Consider the following 20,254-nt stretch of genomic DNA (forward strand, 5'->3'; position numbering starts at 1 on the left):
AGGGTGACTTCCTGACTAGGTGGCTCAGTGGTTAAGGCACTGAGCTTGTTGATCTGAAAGGTCGGCGGTTTGGTGGTTTGAATCCCTAGTGCAGGTCTCCTGCGTGAGCAGTGGGTTGGACTAGATGACCTCTAAGGTCCCTTCCAATTCTGTTACTGTTACTTGAGTTAGTGCTCCCCTTGGCAAAGAAATAAATGTGGGGTCCTTGATGATAATTTTTTCTGGGTGGGAAGATATTAATTTTTCCTGAAATCTACTTTTGCATGCAAATAATTATATTTATATTATACCCAGTTTTTGGTGCAGAGGACAATTCAGTTGCATGAGGAGTAACAGCCATCTGAAATGGTAGAAAGTTCAGAAAGTAGCTATTTCAACGACCAGACCTTATAGTATGGTGTATATGACTTTATAAGGCCAGTGTAATCTGTGATCAAATACAAGACTTTATGAGTCTTGGATAAGGCTTCTGCTCTTTCTCTGCCTTTCCCAGGAGAAGGGGAAAAAAAGATTAAGAATGAAACAGCTAGCCAGGAGAGGCTGCAGAAATAATCTTCTGGCTGTCTCATAATTTAGAAATTCCAACACAAATTGCCTGCTCGAGTTTTTCTTTCAGCAACTGTCATCAGAGAATTGGAGAGTGTGTATGAGAGAGATTTTTAGAAGGGAGAATTGCCTGTCTTTTTTCCAAGAAAGTAAAAGTCCACCCATTTTTAGTTTCAGTGTTCTGAAGTGTTAGGTCCTCCAAATTTGTTTGAGTTTATGTTACTACTTAAAGGGAAAGAAATTTCAAATCCCTGAAAAAAAATGTGTGTGTGTGTATGTATGTATGTATGTATGTGGAAGAAGAGTAGCAAAAATGATTAGGGGGCTAGAGGCTAAAACGTATGAAGAATAATTACAGAACTGGCTCCATCTAGTCTAATGAAAAGAAGGACTACAGGGGACATGATGGCACTGTTCCAATATTTGAGGAGCTCCTACAAAGATGAGGGGTCAAACTACCTTATTTTCCAAAGCACCAAAAGGCAAGATAAGAAACAATGGATCGAAACTAACCAAGGAGAGAAGAAACTTAGAACTAAGGAGGAATTTCCTAACGGTGAGAGCAATTAACCAATGGAATAGCTTGCCTTCAGAAGTTGTGGGTGCTTCATCACTGAAGGTTTTCAAAAAGAGACTGGATAACCATTTATCTGAAATAATGTCCGGTCTCCAGCTCAAACAAGGTTGGACTAGAAGACCTCTGAGGTCCCTTCCAATTCTATTATTCTATACATTTCTCCATCTGAAAGAAGGTATACTTTGATGCTCTTGGCTTATCAAGCTAAGCAAATTGCTTCATCTCCATAAACTATTCGGACCATCAAGAGGTCTATGTTGAGAAAGAAGTTGCCTGCAGAAAACTGCGGCTTAAAATTGAACTGATAAGAATCATAAGCGGTCTCTAACCCTATTAATACAATTTGAGCATAACTAAGTAAGAAGACAAAAGGCTTATTTTATACTGAAATATGATTGCCAGCATCACACAAAATGCATTCTGAAAATGATGTGAATAGATTCCAGGTATGAGTGAAGGAATGATATTGCTCAGTGATAGAGTCTTTATTTGCCTATGAATGACCAATCATCAATTAAAAAAAATATATAAGGGTCCTACAATATCACGTCCAGTCAAAGGAGATGATATTACGCTAATTATCTGGAGTAATAATTTGATTCTGTAGAAGGTCATTTCATACACTCAAATGATATACACTGCAACCTGTTAAACATGAGATAGGAATCCATCGCCATAATGTTTCATTCTTAAATTACATATGGCAAAGCTGTGTTAATTGGAACAGGCCCATGGTGTCATGATGGATATGGAATGATGAACTATTTACAGCCCCAAAGTTGTCTCGGGAAGAAAAGCTATCTAGCTATGGTAGATGTTATATCAAGAAGATTTCTATAATGCCTAGGTCATTCAAGCACAGTAATGTTTGCTCCAAATTAGCAGATTGTTGGACTGTGCATCTAGGTAGCAAAATAATCTGTCTAGAGTCTTTAGGTGAGTTGACAAAGCTAAGTGAGAGGAAAAAATGTACATTTATTGTAGCATACTGGTTCACTGAATTCTTGGCTCTCTTATAAAAACATTATCAATGGCAGCTCATCAATTTAGGAAAAAACATGAGACAGAAGGAAAGGTATGCTTCATTTCACAAAGTCCTTATAAAACTAGGAAGTGAATATAATGAATAAACATAATGTCTTTTTTAAAGTGATACTTTGTTGAAATATTAAACAGCATAAATAGTTTTCAATTGATGGTGCTGCAATTCTGCCTTCTATCTTCTTGACTCTTGTGAATGAATAGCTTTTCAAAATGTGCCTCTAACAAGCCTTAAAATGAATATCAATTTACTTACTGTGTCTTTTTTGTGTGTGTTTTTAATCAGCATACTTGGCACTGTTTTATTTTATTCAGTCAATGTTTCCGTTTGTTTCATGGTCTCCAAAGAACTTCTTCTAGCCCCCAATTTTATTAACCTCCAAATTGTCACAGTCTGGAGCAGTTGCTAATTTTGCAATCAGACAAATCCTCTCACTGTTAATAAAAATATTAAACTTAGGTAATCCTTTTAAAAATGCTGACTAATTGCTCATCTGAGTGCTAGAAAGAAATAATTCTTTTATTGTACAGTAGCTAAGTGATAAATAAAGCCCTTGGTTTCTAATGTATAACGTATAATTTTTATAATTTATAGATTATGATGATGAACGTACCTGATGAACGTATCTTTTCTTTTATGTACACTGAGAGCATATGCACCAAGACAAATTCCTTGTGTGTCCAATCACACTTGGCCAATAAAAATTCTATTCTATTCTATTCTATTATAATTTATAGATTATTATTTATAGCCTCCATCTTGGACAAGACATCCCCATTTTTTAAATCAAATTCTAGGCAGACACAAAATTAAAAAAAATATATTATTAAGATTCCTGTGTAGCTGTCATAGAAGCATAACAATTTTTTTTGCCAGATAAAATTTATGCTCCCTAGGGATAGTCTGCTATTGAAATATAGCCTTCTTCATGACTATGTGGGTTGATAGTCATATTATTTACTTTAAAATATCTTCTTAGACTAGTCTGAAATACGTAGTGAGTTGCCTTAGCTAAGGGAGATATGTTGAAGAAGGTTGTTTTCATACCTTAATATTTTTGATCATTAGCATCCTAAAAGATGGATTACACAGGGATTCCAGCCTTGTCTTAAAGACATGCCACCACTTATGTATTCATTTCCAAAATAATTTTACACAAGGGCTGAGAATTTAAACACACATAACTTTCACCTAGTTTGGTTCAAAACCGAGTTGATTTCTTGAAAACTTGTGTAATTCAATTGGGTACTTTAGAATTGCCATTAAGATATTCTCCATCTCTTTTTTCTTCTTTACCTGCTTCATAAAATAATTATACTGAATTTAATGAAGCTTTTGTTGGTGAAATATTTTCATTCATTTTTGTTTGTTTGCCCACATGAATGCATGTAATTGAGCTTCCTTGGCTGCCTAGTCAAAGAAAAAAGACATTGAGGTGTTACATTCCTTTGTGGTCACCATCTTTTCTGTCAGTACAGCTTTCAGAAACTCAGCTAAGATGGGGAGGAAAAACATATTCAGAAAAATATACAGTTTTAAGAATATCTTTTTGGAATTTTTAATTTGATTTTGAAACGTCTAAAACAGTGTCTTATTATTTCCTTTCTGAATTTATTTGGGATTGATTATTTTCGTTCGTTGGTTTTCAAAAAAGTACAGTTGGTAAAGAGTCAGTTCATTAAAGTTAATGTCTCTTTGCAAGCAGCCATACCTTTGTTTAAACTTCTTTAAAATTTGGAAAAATAAATTATTTTCTTGTTTGCTAGTATGTGACAAATGTACATTAAAACAAACCACATTTCTTTTTAAATGTGCTCGTTTTCCTTTGCATCTGCTGAAATTGCAAGACACTAAAGCAAGACATTTCACCTTCAGGTAACTTTGTAGGTAAAAGAGTTTGGAGGCAGGTCTAAATGTCAACATTAACTTATTGCAAAGAACATGTAATAGCTTGAGACATAATAGGTACTTCTACTATATCAAGGGAGGAAAACTCTTTCTCCTGTTATGGTCTGTTAACTGATAACATTACTTGGATGAAGTCCACATTTTGTGGATAGGTATCTTTCGATCAAGCTTTGAGAGGAATAAGAGTCTAAATAACCGGGATTAAAAATATGGATTCATTCCATGTGAGACTAGATTAAATTTTCCATGATTTGCTTTTATGCTGTATCTTTGGATTATGTGCAGTTCACATCTGCTGTCATATGGCCTCCCTTTGTTACTCAGAATAGTAATGGTTTATCCTCTGAATTTTAACATCATGGCATTTTGAATCGCACAACTCAGCATGATATGGTTATAGTGTCAGTTTAGAATTTTCTCAGTTACACATGGAGGTCAGAATAAAAGGGACAAACCTTAATGCCAAAAAATGACTCATGTCTCATTTATTTCGTGTTTTTTCTCATATAACTTTTTTTGGGGGGAGGGTTCATTTTGAGTCAGTATTGACATCAGCAGACTGCCTGGAGAAGTCTGTGCACCTTTTTTTTGGGCAAGATTTCAGAAGTGGCTTGCCATTGTTTGCTTTCTAGAACTAAAAGAGAGTGACTGGCCCATAGACAGTCAGTTGCTTTCATGCCTAAGGTGGAACTCAGCAGTCTCCCCGTTCCTATTCTGGTGCTTTAACCACAACACCAAACTGGCTCTCCATATAATAATAGTAGAATAGAATAGAATAGAATAGAATTTTTTATTGGCCAAGTGTGATTGGACACACAAGGAATTTGTCTTGGTGCATATGCTCTTAGTGTATATAAAAGAAAAGATACGTTCATCAAGGTACAACATTTACAACACAATTGATGGTCAATATATCAATATAAATCATAAGGATTGCCAGCAACAAAGTTACAGTCATACAGTCATAAGTGGAAAGAGATTGGTGATGGGAACGATGAGAAGATTAATAGTAGTACAGATTTAGAAATAGTTTGACAGTGTTGAGGGAATTATTTGTTTAGCAGAGTGATGGCCTTCGGGAAAAAACTGTTCTTGTGTCTAGTTGTTCTGGGGTGCAGTGCTCTATAGCGTCGTTTTGAGGGTAGGAGTTGAAACAGTTTATGTCCTGGATGTGAGGGATCTGTAAATATTTTCACAGCCCTCTTCTTGATTCGTGCAGTATACAGGTCCTCAATGGAAGGCAGGTTGGTAGCAATTATTTTTTCTGCAGTTCTAATTATACCAGTTTGGTGTAGTGGTTAAGGCATCAAGATAGAAACTGGGAGATTAAGAGTTCTAGTCCACCTTAGGAACATACCAATTGGGTGACCCCGGGCCAAGCATTTTCTCTTAGCTCTAGGAAGAAGGCAACAGCAAGCCACTTCTGAACTCTTGCCAAGAAAATTTCAGTACAACAAATAGTCCAGGCAGTACCTAGGAGTCAACACTGACTTGAAGGCATCATATAACATTTCCTAAATCCCATTTGAAATGCTGCTAATACTTCTAGAAACTGGTGTCCTGAATTAAATATATTGCTAAATATGGGAAATTGTTCAGGTGGTAAAAGATTTAGTACTGTGTTTGTAACCCAGGATTACATTTATTAATGTAATCTAATACTTCTAGAAACTGGTGTCCTGAATTAAATATATTGCTAAATATGGGAAATTGTTCAAGTGGTAAAAGATTTAGTACTGTGTTTATAACCCAGGATTACATTTATTAATCCTTATTTTATGGCATCTAGTAAGATACAGTCCTAGTAGGATACATGACTAGTTGGGAGATTTTCTCAGCTTATTAATAACATTAAGCAACACAAAAGCTTAGGATAAGCTTTTACATACATTTAATACAAAGGCGTTCCATGTAAGGGTGTAGGACCGTGATGCTGTAATACCTATGGCATGTATTGGAGGGCACGCGAGCGTTGCCCTAGCTCGGCTCTGGTGTGCATCTGCATGCCAGCCACCTGTTTTTCGTGACTTCTGGTCCCACTGGAAGTCGGCAAATGGGCCATTTCCGGCCTCTGGAGGGCCTCGGGGGTGTGTGTGTGCAGAAGGCCGTTTTCACTCTACCCAGGCTCCAAGAAAGCCTCTGGAGCCTGCGGAGGACAAAAAACGGGCCTACGAGGCCCACCGGGCCAAAAGTGAGGGTCAGCATGTACATGCATGGGGGTGGGGTGCATTGAATTATCGGTGTGGCCACATGTGCACAACACCCCCACACTCTCCACGCTTTTGGCACACAAAGGCAAAAAGGTTAGCCATCACTGGTCTAGGACGACTCACTGCTAACTTGCTGCAGCCATCCAGGACCAATGTATCATGGCCAACTTGCCATGGCCAGCTCTCCACAGGACAACTTGCCACAGATAAAAGTTACACTAATATCGAAGAAATTGTGGAATAGAATTATTAAAGAAAGGATGCCAAAGGAGGGACAAAAGGAAACGTGAATGACATATTTTAAATAATTAAATTGAGTTATTGATTTGTCCCACAGTGAGTTGTCCCACAACCATGGTGAGTTGTCCCTTGGTGAGTCAGCCATAGCAAATTGGCCACAGCGAGTTGTCCCATTCCGCATCGTAACACTTACAGTAAAATGTTAATCATAAATCATATTTTAGCAAGGAAAAAAGTCACATTGCCCTTTTTTTATTCAATTTGTAAAGTGAAAAAAAAATACTTTTTTAATCAATCCCATCTGGGAAAAAAATCATACTATGTTTCTGATACCTTAATTGGGTAACTTTAATTTCCAACTATAAAAGGGAAGCATAAGACAGAGCTTTCCAGGACTGCTAATAGAGTTTCCTGCCACTAATCCACCAATGCTTGGTATTTTTCCTTCCGCAATTTAGTATGCAACCGAAGATTTAATCGAATATGACTATGACTATGGGGATCCAGATTATAAAGATTATAAAGATTATAAAGACCTTGAAACTGTAACAGAGGGACCCCCACTATACGACGAGACTGTAGCATACACTGAGGTAACAGCACGTGGTGTATATCTTGTCTGATGTCCGTCCGTCCTGTCTGGTTTGTCCACGTGGTGTCTTATTGTCCATCAAGCTCACTCTCTCTGCTTTCCTTTCCTGTTTGTCCACGAAAGCTCAATTTAATTTCAACAGCGGCAGCCAGGGCAATTGATAGGAAATCGTTATTTGTCACCCTTTGCTTGTCCTGATGTCTTTCATGTCTTACTGCTCTTCCCCTGTTGTTTGTTTATGTTTTCCCATTCCATCTTTCACCCCCTTTTTCAGAGGAAGAACAAAGCCCCAAAGAAGAAGAAGAAGACAGGAATTGCTAGCTCAAAGAACAACCCCCAAAAGTCCAAATTCAAAAAATCTGAAACACTGCCCTCCAAGAAGAAGAAAAGCTCTCGAGCTGCAGCCAGAAGCAAAATAGGGGTAAAAGTAGCTCAGAAATAATCAAGATCTCTCCTAGACTGAGCTTGGAAGATCTGTGATGATGACAACCAGTAGCACTAACCCTTAGTAGATGAAAACACCCCTGGCTAATATTGTAATCTAGCTCAGGGGTCTCCAACCTTGGCCACTTTAAGACTTGTGGACTTCAACTCCCAGAATTCCTCAGCCAGCAAATTCTGGGAGTTGAAGTCCACAAGTCTTAAAGTGGCCAAGGTTGGAGACCCCTGAGCTAAACAGAAATTCTCCTTAAGTGTTTGTCTTTTCCCCCTGTTAACTTTGTTTTTCCCTTTCACATTAGGCCAACGTTGTTGACGAATATAATGAGTACAATGTGGCTGAAGTTGACTATGGAACTGAAGCTTACCAGACTGCAATTCCTACTCAAACAACTGGACGAAATGAGGTAATGAAGACTAGAAAAATATAAAGACATGGCTATTTCAAAGATTTTCATCAGTGAAAAAAATATTACCATGTCATTATCAGCTAGCCAGAAAACCAGTTTGGTGTAGTGGTTAAGGCACTGCCCTAGAAACCAGGAGATTATGAATTCTAGTCTTGCCTTAGGCATGAAAGCTCCTCTGGGCCAGTCATTCTTTCTTAGCCCAACCCACCTCACAGGATGGTTGTGGGGAAAACAGGACGAGGAAGGAGTATTATATATGTTTACCTCCTTGAGTTACTTACAAAGTAATAAAGGCAGGATAAAAAAAAATCAAATAAATAAATAATGTCATTTAAGAGAACAGTTAAAGACTAAAGTAACGTGTGTTATATATATGCGATCCAGTTTTGCGGTATTTCATAGTCACATTCAGTCTTTACCTGAGAAATGACTTCAAGAGATTCCTATTTTCTGCAGGAATGCAATCACATACATTTTTGGATGTCACGCAAAACATTCAATAATAGCCAAGCAAAGCTCACGGATACCTAAGCGTTGATTTCAGAGGCATGAAAGGAAGTATTAGGGGTTTTTTCCTCCAGTAGTCATTATAGGTAAGGTTTGTTCCAATGGAGACTCCTACTTCAGAGAGAAAAAAACCTAGTGAGTGGATGGTGACTAGAGTCTTGAGAATAGTTACTTGGCTATGTGCAAGAGATTTATTCACATTTCTATTACAGTCTCATTTATATCAAATATTGAGTGAGATTAAGTAGGTGTAACTATGATATCTAGATGCACAGCACCATGAAGATAAGCACCTGGATGTCTTCTGCTCTGCTCACCTGGTTCCTAGTTCAGTAATGGGCACCCATACACATTACTTTTGTCAAATACAGTTCTCATTTTATTGTTTAGGGGTATTTGTTTCTATACCTCTAGAGTTTGCAATTCAGCTGCATTTGAAAAATATGCACTGATATCCAAATGTATCTTTCTTTAGGCTATGAATCAAAAACTTTATTGAAAATGAAGCCTTAAACTTTCTGTGTCTGATATCTGCTCATTTATGAGTGTGCATAATCAGCTAATATTTATGAATGTGTATACTGCGGTTCATAAATATTGCCCTGCTGGGATAAAAAAAAGAGATTTTAAGCAATAATTTCTAAAGTTTTTGGATTCTGCTAAAGCAGATACATTTACTGTGGGGCTTGATTGGTTTTATTCTAAAGCAAACTTCTCTGCATATTGAAGAAAATGCTATTTAACTAATGCTAGTGCTTAACAGTTTAATGCTTGGTTTCACACAGCTCTCAATCAGAACTTTCAAAGTTGCCATCTTCCACAATAGCGGCTTTTTATGTTCAATCAATGTTGAACAATGTTTTCTTTATTAAGGATATAAAATTGAACTTGGATAAGCTTAAGATTTTGCAAAACAGCGCGTTCAGATAAAAAGACTTAGCTTTCATCTGTTCTGCTTCAAGTACACATGGATACAGTATTTTAACAAAACTGTATTGCAGATTCAGAGAATAAAAGATTCGGCAGGGCCCTGCAGATTATCTAATCCAACTTCGTCAAGTATGGGAATCCATAACTGCAACTTCCCTAATGAAGAAGGGGCCTGTGCATGTTAGAGCATTCTACTCCATTTTGGATAATTCTTACCACTACATTTTCCCCCCTCACTGCCAGCTAAAATCTACTTCCTTGTAACTTAAATTAATAAGTTATTGTCCTGTTTTCTGGAACAACTCTGCCCTATTTTTCTGTCTAGAGGAACCTCAAATACTTGAAGACAGCTATCACGTCTCCCTGCAGCTTTTGCTTTTCCAGACTAAACACGCCAAGTTGCTCCAACTGTTCCATATAAATTTTTTCAAAACTTTGTGGAACCCTTGTGACAACATTGTGCTCCCCGCACCATCGTGGACCACAGATTGACAACCACTGCCTTATACTGTTGTCTCATTATCAGCTGATGATCCACCAAGACAGTCTGATCCATTTTTCTTCTCTGTTACCCAAGATCCTTCCCCCTCACAATCCATATTCATGCCTTTAATTTTTCCGATCCTAAAAGGATCTTGCGTTTGTCATTATTAAATATAACCTTATTAGTTTTCACTCATGTTCTGGCCTTACAAGAGTCTCCTGAATGTTCCTAAATTTTCTTTAAATCGTCCCTTCTTTTTTTCTACTGCAGATTTGATAATACTATTTTCTAAATCCAGGTTCACATTGTCTATACCTCCCTGTGCTATTTCTTCAATTCTTTCTTCCAGTGTGGTATATATTTACCCATTGAGAACAATTGTTTAAGGAATATTTTTAGCTGTAAACCGCCCAGAGTCACTTAGATAGTGAGGTGGATGTTGCCTAAATGTGGTAGATAAAAATATTAAACTTGTGTCAAAGTTTGTAAGAAATCCATATTTTCCCATTGGTACTACTGGTATAATATGGAAATTTTAACAGATCTTTTGCTGAAGTCAGCCACAGAAGATCTATCACATTTCCATGGTTTATTAAACTGATCACTCTATCCAAAAAAGAGATCAATTTGGTTTGGCATGACTTGTTCATGATAAACCTATGTTGGTATCTAGTATCCATCTAGCATGCTGGTAATCTAGTATCTAGTATTAGTGTTGATACTAGAGCTGATTATTCTGTAATTATTTGAGTCTTAAGAAGAACATTTGCCTGGTTCCAGTTTTTTAGCATGATGCTTTTACTCCATGATTTCTCAAAGATATGGGATGGCATCTGCTAACTCCTTTAAAACACTTGGCAAATCATTTTAGGACATAAAAATATGACAGTTACATAGCATTAATCAATATCTCATTACAGCTTGGTATATATTTTGAACACCGTTACTGGCATTAATATGTGTGAAGCCAAGCATAAAAACTTTGAAGTAATTCTGGTAAATAAACATACACAGAGACACTACTGTAGTTATGTCTTAGGAATGGCATACCTGAAAAATTCAAGTTAAAAAATTGGACTACTGAGAATTTGTCACTAAATAATCTAACTATATCAATCCAGTCTACACGGGATTTTGTTCAATATATGCATAAATGATAAAGTATAAATCTTCAAAAGAATTAATTTCATTGCAGATAACTATGTATGTTGGAGCATTCTTTTAATGACTCTGAAAAACTGGATTCCTGAGTTTTTCAGTAACAAGTTAAAAGATGTTGTTATATTTTGCTATAGATTTTGTTTTAAAATCTGCAAAATGCTTACATTGCTTTACTAACTATAATCCACATATTCACCCTATTCCTCCAAACCTCTACTGCCTATACGAATAGCAAATTCCTGTTGAAGAAGTATTTACTGAAGAATACGTAACGGGAGAGGATTATAATTCAAAGACTAAAAATAATGAGGAAACAGATTATGGAAACAGAGGAGTAGACCACAGCGAGGCTGAAGTTGTGGTAGATGGAGATTTAGGCGAATATGATTTTTATGAATATAAAGAATATGAAGAGAAACCAACCAGTCCTACTAATGAGGAGTTTGGGCCTGGAGTTCCTGCAGAGACTGATATCACAGAAACAACCGTAAGTTGGATACATCTGAGACAGTCTTCAAAGATGCTTAATGGCTAGCAGGTTTTTTTATGGGTGTCTATATTTTCTATCATTTAGCAGAATGAAAATGGAAAGGGAATATTTACAGGTAGTCCTCACTTAACAATCACAATTGAGGTCTGAATTTTGGTCATAAGGCATTGCGGTCGTTGAGTGGGTCACCATGGGTCCTGACTTGATTTCACAACTGTTTTTTAAGACAATCTCAAGGCGTCACCAGAGTTATGAAGAGAATAATGTGGTTGTTAAGCAAGCCATGTGGTGCTTAAGTGAATCTCCATTCTCCAACTGGTGATTTTTGCCCAAAAAACCAGGATAATTTTTGCAAATTGTGGTTACATTACCACAGGACACTGCAACCAGTTGTAAATATGAGTCAGTTTTCAAGCATGACAAACATTCAAGGATGGATTGTCAGTAACGTTTTTGAAATCCGTTGTAATTTTGAGCAGTCATTATATGAGTTAAGTGAGGACTACCTGTGTATACTTCCATAAAAATGACTTGGCTAAAAAACTGATTTTTTTTTAAAAAAATAACCTAGTATGAACATACAACTCTGAATTTGGGAGTTCTCATCCACTTCACATGTTGTGTTGTGTTACTTGTGATCACCATTTATAATCTTCCCAGCTGGCTTCCCACAAACAAAGTCAGTGGGGAAGCTAGATTTCCTTAACAGCTGCATACTTAACAACTGCAATGATTTGCTTAACAGCTGTGACAAAAAAGGTCATAAAATGGAGCGCAATTCACTTAACAACTGCTTTGCTTATCGATGGAAATGTTGGGCTCAATTGTGCCCGTAAGGTGAGGACTACTTGTAAACAAGCAAGACTGTAAATACCGTATATACTCGAGTATAAGCCGAGTTTTTCAGCACGTTTTTTGTGCTGAAAAACGTCCCCTCGGCTTATACTCGGGTCTATACGGCTTATACTCGAGTTGTTTTTTTTTAAGCCCCTCGGCTTATACTCGAGTATATACGGCTTATACTCGAGTTTTTTTTTTTTCCTTTTTTTCACATTTTACCGGACGGCGCGGGGAAGCCCTGCCGGTGCAGTGAGAGGGCGGGGCGGGGGAGCCGCCAGCCTTCTCAGCTGAGGGAGGGAGGGTTTCCCCAACCGGTAGGTGCCTCATTTCCCACCCTCGGCTTATACTCGAGTCCCCAGTTTACCCCAGTTTTTGGGGTAAAATTGGGGACCTCGGCTTATACTCGGATCGGCTTATATTCGAGTATATACGGTAAGTGGATTTCTGCTCCCGCATGCACAAATGGCTGTATATACAATTTGTATTTATAAACTATTTGTGTTAATGATTGCTTAATTCTCACAACTCTTTCAGTAAATAAACTTAAGCACAGACACACACAAAAAAATCCAGCCTGCCACAAACTTTTTTGAGTCTATAGAACAAAAAATGTTAATAGTCACAAACTGAAAATCTTGGATTTAACTCTTAGAAAAGTAGTTTTCAGGATTTTTTTTTAAGGAGAAAACATTGTTATCGTAATAGGCCTTTGTAATACATACTGCGCTCCACTGTTAATATTAATATGAAGGAAGGAAGCAAACCGATACCACATAGAAAGGGTCCACATTCAGTGGATGTTTACATCAGAGCTGTTGACTTGGATGGATTCTGCTAAGCTATTTTGTTTATCAGTTTGTTAATATGGAGAACTACTTCGTTGACCAACAGTAAATCACACACTTTATATGCAGATATTCAAAGTTCTGTCCCAGGCAACTCCAGATAATATTGAGTTTCTGTCAGTGCAGTTAAGGCTGGATAGAAGCTTGTATTGATATAAAGCAGCATATGAATCTCCCATGGAATTTAGGAACTCACTTGTAGATTATGAACAGGCTTATGGCATGCTTTGGTTTTCAGTTTTGTGAAGATCTAATGAAAGACCATAAGGGGCGCAGTGGCTCAGTAGCTAAGACGCTGAGCTTGTCCATCGAAAGGTCGGCAATTCAGCGGTTCGAATCCCTAGTGCCGCGTAACGGGGTGAGCTCCCGTTACTTGTCCCAACTTCTGCCAATCCAGCAGTTTGAAAGCACGTAAAAATGCAAGTAGAAAAATAGGGACCACCTTTGGTGGGAAGGTAACAGCGTTCCGTGCACCTTTGGCATTTAATCAGGCCGGCCACATGACCATGGAGACATCTTCAGACAGCGTTGGCTCTTCGGCTTTGAAACGGAGATGAGCACCACCCCCTAGAGTCAGCAACGACTAGCACATACGTGCGAGGGGAACCTTTACCTTTAATGAAAGACCAATAAATTCTAAGACTCTCAGAAAGTTCTCAGAAACAAGGTGTTTAAATCTTATTAAATATTATGGTTCTTTGCACAGTCAGCCAGATGATCAGACTGAATTTAGCATTTTTGACTACCCATCGAGCCCTTTCCAAGGACCTGTTGTTGTTGTTGTTGTTACCTATATCCTTATATATTTGTGCATTGATTCGGTAGGTGAATGGCCATCATGCATATGGAGAAAAAGGACAGAAAGGAGAACCGGCTATCATTGAACCAGTGAGTGTGCTATTTTATATATTATGTATAATACATATATTATATAAAAATGATAATAAAATTTTATATACTGTATAAAATAAATATACAGGCAAGTCTAACAACTAGAACATATGAAGCACAATTAAAAATATAGCAGTGTTAATAAAGTCAGAAAAAAATATAGAACAAGGAATAACTGAGCGACATTTGTAAAAACTAAATGTATATCCATAAAATGTTAATACAACAGAAGTTCCATTTTTAATGTATTATTACATTTAAACATATTAACCATTTATAGCTCCTTCTCAGTTTTAGTACAATATGTTACTTCATCACAATGATATTTATATACCATGCTTAGATTCTTAATACACTATTATGTAGGTATCCGATTCTTGGAGCTTTGAGATTTTTTTTCTTTTCTTTTCTTTTCTTTTCCCTGAAAGGTTTATTTAGATTTTTAAAATAAACCCAGTCGAACATTCCCAGTGCTTGTCCTCCTCCATTTACCAAAACAAGTTTTTTTTGTAAAAGAGCATTGAAGGGAACTGCCTAATTGACATCAGATTTTGAATCGGTGGGTTTGTCTTTAGGGCTTGGATCTCCATTACTGCATTATTTTAAGGCATGTTTAAGAATGCCACTTCACCTAGGAAGCCTTGCAGGCTCCATTCCCCTTCCCCCACCACACTTTGCCATAAATGGGCATTTCGTGCTTCCAAGATGTTGCAAGCTTCTCAACTGTTTACTGTTCTATTACCTGTTCAAAGATAAGTCTGGGAAAAGCAGGAAGCTCCAGCAGAGGCACTTGATCATTATTCTGAATCATCTTTTTTTGTGGGAATGAGTTTTATAAGAGTAGATCATAAATGCTGTACTTTTCTGATCGGTGGGAGTTTTCTTCCAATTTGCCGCTGTTTCTCAATTTTAAAATGTTCCTTTTTATCTTTTGTCAAAATTACCACTCTGGCAATAGTTATTTTCACTATCTCTTTTAGGAGGAGCATAGTAATAAGATACTGCTGCTAGCCTAGATGATGGCAAAATATAAAGTATATCATCCAAAATTGAATCCACCTCAATAATAGAGAAGCTTTGGTTAAAATAAAAGTACTCCAATGAATGTCTGTCTCCCCAGGTTACTGTTAAACCTTTTTCTGTGGCACGTGCTAGATCAGGGGTAGTGAACGATGGGGCCTTTATGACTAGTGGACTTCAACTCCCAGAATTCCTGATGCAGCATTACTGAGCATGGCTGGCTCTAGAATACTGGGAGTTGAAGTCCACAACTCATACAAGAGCATTGATTCCCACTCCTGTGCTAGATCCTTCTCTAACAGGCCGAGGAAACAATGCAAATACTATCTTAATAAACCAGTAAAACTATCAAGAGAACATCATAAAGTATTACTAAAGCAAAAAGGCATCTGGTTTTTACTTCTATAAGATTTGTGTGGAAAAGCAGCGCTTATGATGGAACTGCTAGATATATTTCTTTCAAGAAGCAAAACCAACAACTTTGATTAGGTTTCTATTTGAAATAAAGATAATATACGAGTAAAGTGTTTTTCCTTTGATATATTATTGTATTTGCTAGTGAGTTGCTGTAGTGAAAGATTTAAGAACTGGATGTATTTATAAAGAAAAATTCCTAGTATATACAAATACAGGTGTCATGATAATTGTAGGTTTCACTCTGTGACTTGTTTGTTTGTTTTTTATATGAAAAGATTTCCTTTCCCCAGTATTATGCAAAAATCATATCTTTCTAATGTAGTTCATCAACAGTTTGGCTCTCCATTGAGTGCTTGCCTAAGGCAGGACAACAAGTAGACTTTGGTTCACATGTAGGTCCTAGCTTTAATCTAGCCTTTTTGTAACCACAATATCACACCACTGAAAATCAACTTGTGACAAATTGCCAATTCACAATAGTGATTTTTTTTTTTGGCATTTCTTGTAAAATAAGGATGAAAATATGGCACTCAGCCTTTGTTTCAGTTAGTGGCCCATATTGTATATGAAACGCTAAATTTCTCCCAAAAATAAGCTGCAAAATTTGGCTATACCGCTTCCTTTGATATCATTATCCCATTAAAAAAAGCATTTGGCTTCCACAGGTCAAAAAGACAGAGTTTATAATGTTCCTAGGGAACCATATAGTAAAAAAATATACGGAACATGTGAGGCTACTGGCAGGCTTGTAACAAAGGCTGAATTGAACATGGTGATGATTTTCATGGACCTTTTTATCTACACTGAGAACTAATTTCCTTTTAGGGCCTTTTTTAAAAAAAATCTAAAGGCAACAAGACATTTAGAAACCACTCCATGAAGTAGGATTAGAAAGATCTTTTAATCACCATGTAATTCAGATTGCCTAGGATTACTCAAGAGGTCAATTATGGGAGCTCTGTAATTATGCTGTCTCACCTGAACCACGGAGAATGTAGATAATTCTGAATTTGCCTTAGAGGAGGGCACTGTAATGTTGTTAGTTGGCTAGAATCATTTAAATCAGAGTCCCAAATCATTTTTCATTTTAGTTCGTTTAGAACAACAAATCCCAGACTTTTCATTCAACATGCCTAGATTTCTTGGGAATTTGGGGGCATTGAAGTGGCAATTCACTTGGAATAAACTAAACTGAGAAAGATGGCTCTTAATAGAAAAAATAATCCCTACTTAAGAGCAGAAAATTGGCACCAAATCAATAGGATATGGGGGGAATAGAGAGTAGCAGAGAGGTATCCAAAAATATAACATGTACAACATTGGCAGGGAATTCAGTGACAAATTTGGAAATACTGAAATAGACTGAAGCTTTTGATGGTGAATAAATCTCTTTAATGGTTGTAGATTTAGAAAATAAAGGCCTGATATGGAATCACCATAGGGTAGAAAATGTTAACAGAGACCTATATATCTCAGGGATTGGATGCCTGTACATAACTCTGTTCAATGACACTCATGTTTTCCTTCCTTTCTGGAAAAAAGTTTTAAAAAACCCTTTCAGAGTTCCCTCCTTCTAATAGTCTGTGTTTTGGAACCTGTGAGCATCCGAGATAATGAGACTTCAAGAAGTTCTTCCGTAGACTTCTGGACAGATTGCTGAGTTTTTTGTGTTGAATTTCATCTGGTATATTTATTTTGTTCTGTGATTGATACTGACCTCCTTTAGTTATTCTTAATTAATCATCAATTAATCATTTTTAATTAACCATTTTCAACCATAACTATAGTATTTATTAAACTTTGGAGGACTTAATGAATATGTTTTTATATTTCTTCAAACTATTCCCAATGGGAGGGAATGAAACAGTTTCTAGCATCATCCTTTGAAGCTGGGTGGCCCAGAGCTTATTCTTCAGTTCTTGTAAGCTTTATTTTTTCAACCCAGTTAAGAGAATTTTTAGGGAACCCTATTGACCCTAGGTAGAAAAACCAAAGGGAGGCCAGGCCAGTTGGTCCCTAGCAAACTAAGGGGTGGCAGCTGCATTACAAACACACAACTCTGACAAAGTCTTTAAGGTCCAAGGTCCAAAGTCTTTAATGGGGTGACCCTCAACCCGTTAAAGACCTTGGAGTTTTCATATCAAATGATTGAAGTGCCAAAGCCCACTGCAACTACATTGCAAAAAAGGCTTTAAGAGTTGTAAACTTAATCTTGTGTAGCTTCTTCTCCAGAAATATTACACTACTAACCAGAGCATACAAAACATTTGCAAGACCAATTCTTGAATACAGCTCGCCTGCCTGGAGCCCACACCTCATTTTGGACATTAATACAATTGAACGTGTTTAGAAATATTTTACAAGAAGAGTTCTCTGCTCCTCTGAATACAACAAAATACATTATGTCACCAGATTTGAAATCCTGGGTTTAGAAAATTTAGAACTCCTCTGCCTTCGGCATGACCTGAGCTTAACTCATAGAATCATCTGTTACATTGTCCTTCCTGTTGAAGACTACTTCAGCTTCAATCGCAACAATACACGAGCACACGATAGATTTAAGCTTAATGTGAACCACTCCAATCTTAATTGCAGAAAATATGACTTCAGTAACAGAGTTGTTAATGCCTGGAATGCACTACCTGACTCTGTGGTCTCTTCCCAAAATCCCCAAAGCTTTAACCAAAGTCTGTCTATTACTGACCTCACCCCATTCCTAAGAGGTCTGTAAGGGGCGTGCATAAGAGCATCAGCGTGCCTACCGTTCCTGTCCTAATGTTCCCCTTGATAGTATCCAACTCGTATAATTATTTCACTTATATATATGCTTATATGTCATATAGTTATTTCATGCTTATGCTTATATATACCGTTGTGACAAAATAAATAAATAAATAAATAAATAAATAAATAAATAAATAAATAAAGTAGGCAGAACTAATCAGATGAAGCCCAACCAGGTGAAATGTTAGCTAGAAAGCCTAAGAAGCCTAATTCACCTTCCCTAGACCACTGATTATTACAAAGGTTTTAACACAGGGGGGAAAAAATGCAGCACAAAAAGTTTTGCAAATTATGGTTCATTTTACGCCATTCACACTTGCTGGAATAAAATGCTACATATTTGACATTTATACATTAAGTACATGATACGCAATACATTTCTCACCTTCCTTAGGGAATGCTTGTTGAAGGACCTCCAGGACCTCCAGGACCGCCTGTAAGTATATGCTTTCGAAATATAATTTACATAAAATTATTGATACTATTAACAAAGATAGTTGCATCAGGGCTCATATGTATATAACTTCAATTTTCATTGAGTACAGATTGTTCCATCTGGAAATGGTGTCGTTTACCTATCTGTGTCTTTTTGTTTCTGTCGGGCAACCATTACTAGCTCACATATTTTGCCAGTCCTTGATCAAAATTACTCCAAATTTTGGGCTTAGACAACTTAGAACTACGCAGACTTCAATCTGACCTAAGCATAGTACATGAAATTATTTACCACAATGTCCTACCTACTACTTCAGCTTCAACCACAACAATACATAAACAAATAATAGATACAAACTCAAGGTAAACCGCTCCAAACTCGATTGCAGAAAATATGACTTCAGTAACAGAGCGGTCAATGCCTGGAATGCACTACCTGACACTGTAGTTTCTTCCCCAAACCCCCAAAACTTTAAGCTTAAACTGTCTACTGTTGACCTCACCCCATTCCTAAGAGGTCTGTAAAGGGCGTGCATAAGTGCACCCATAAGTGCCTACCGTCCCTGTCCTAATATTCCTTTTGTACTTACTATTTTCATGTATCCAAATTATGTTTATACTTTTACCTATTATCTTATATATGATTGACAAATAAATGAATAAAAAATATTGTGTTTATTTATAGGGTCTTTCGGGCCCCTCTGGTATGCAAGGCCCCAGTGGTCCTCCTGGTGACCCCGGTGATAGGGTAAGTCTCCATGGGTTGCAAATGAGCAGCCAGATTGAATGGCTGGAAATGTAAGCAATTCTTAAGGAAGCACAACTGTTTTGTAATTACTTAATGTAGCTTAAAGGAATACTCTTGTGTTTTGCAAAACCATTATGTAAATAAAGTACTTTCATTCTGATAATGAATTCAGGTGTTTTAGTTGATTCATTGCAGATCAAATTTGACACTTTTCTAATGAGAAATAATGAGATTTTTAGATGTTCTCCAGGATAGTGTTAGATCCTTTTTATCGCTATGCAGATAGGACATGGAGGCCCTAGGGTCTAAATTCTGCCACCTAAAGGTCATCTCATAGAGTTGGTGGAGGAGATGGGACATCCTGAATTGGATGTCTCCAGGTCTCCCGAAAACAAGTCCACATTACTGAATATGTTCAGGGTGACTGAATGTAAAGGAAAATGTTGTTATCGGTGGTGCAAATGAAAGTCGGAAGACAATCTCCATTATCTAGCTTTAAAAGTCAGATTAGCAGATGTCTTGTTATTTCTGGGTGACTTTTAGTGATAACAGGTAGATGAACTGGAAATGTAGCTGGTTTTCTCTTTCTGTTTGTTTTGCTTGCTATTACATCTGAAAGATAACTGTTCACATCTCTTGAGATAGGAGATATCTAAGGCCTTGTTATTAGTCTTCTGGGAGGACAGATTAGTACAGGTTAATCCTTTTGCCCTTCCTGATTTCCCACTTAATCTCTAAA

The 20,254-nt window shown here is 37.1% G+C and overlaps 1 protein-coding gene across 1 annotated transcript in view; it reads left to right on the forward strand.

Moving 5' to 3' along the window:
- COL11A1 (collagen type XI alpha 1 chain) overlaps window positions 1-20,254 on the forward strand; it is a 295,583-nt gene that overhangs the window by 98,351 nt on the left and 176,978 nt on the right. The window contains exons 6-11 of the mRNA XM_058177409.1: window positions 6,982-7,116; window positions 7,856-7,960; window positions 11,278-11,532; window positions 14,046-14,108; window positions 18,727-18,768; window positions 19,453-19,515. Of these exons, the coding sequence (XP_058033392.1) occupies window positions 6,982-7,116; window positions 7,856-7,960; window positions 11,278-11,532; window positions 14,046-14,108; window positions 18,727-18,768; window positions 19,453-19,515 (663 nt within the window). The remainder of the gene's footprint in view (window positions 1-6,981; window positions 7,117-7,855; window positions 7,961-11,277; window positions 11,533-14,045; window positions 14,109-18,726; window positions 18,769-19,452; window positions 19,516-20,254) is intronic.

The sequence above is a fragment of the Ahaetulla prasina genome, chromosome 3 (assembly GCF_028640845.1).
Source record: "Ahaetulla prasina isolate Xishuangbanna chromosome 3, ASM2864084v1, whole genome shotgun sequence".
NCBI classification, from domain to species: domain Eukaryota; kingdom Metazoa; phylum Chordata; class Lepidosauria; order Squamata; family Colubridae; genus Ahaetulla; species Ahaetulla prasina.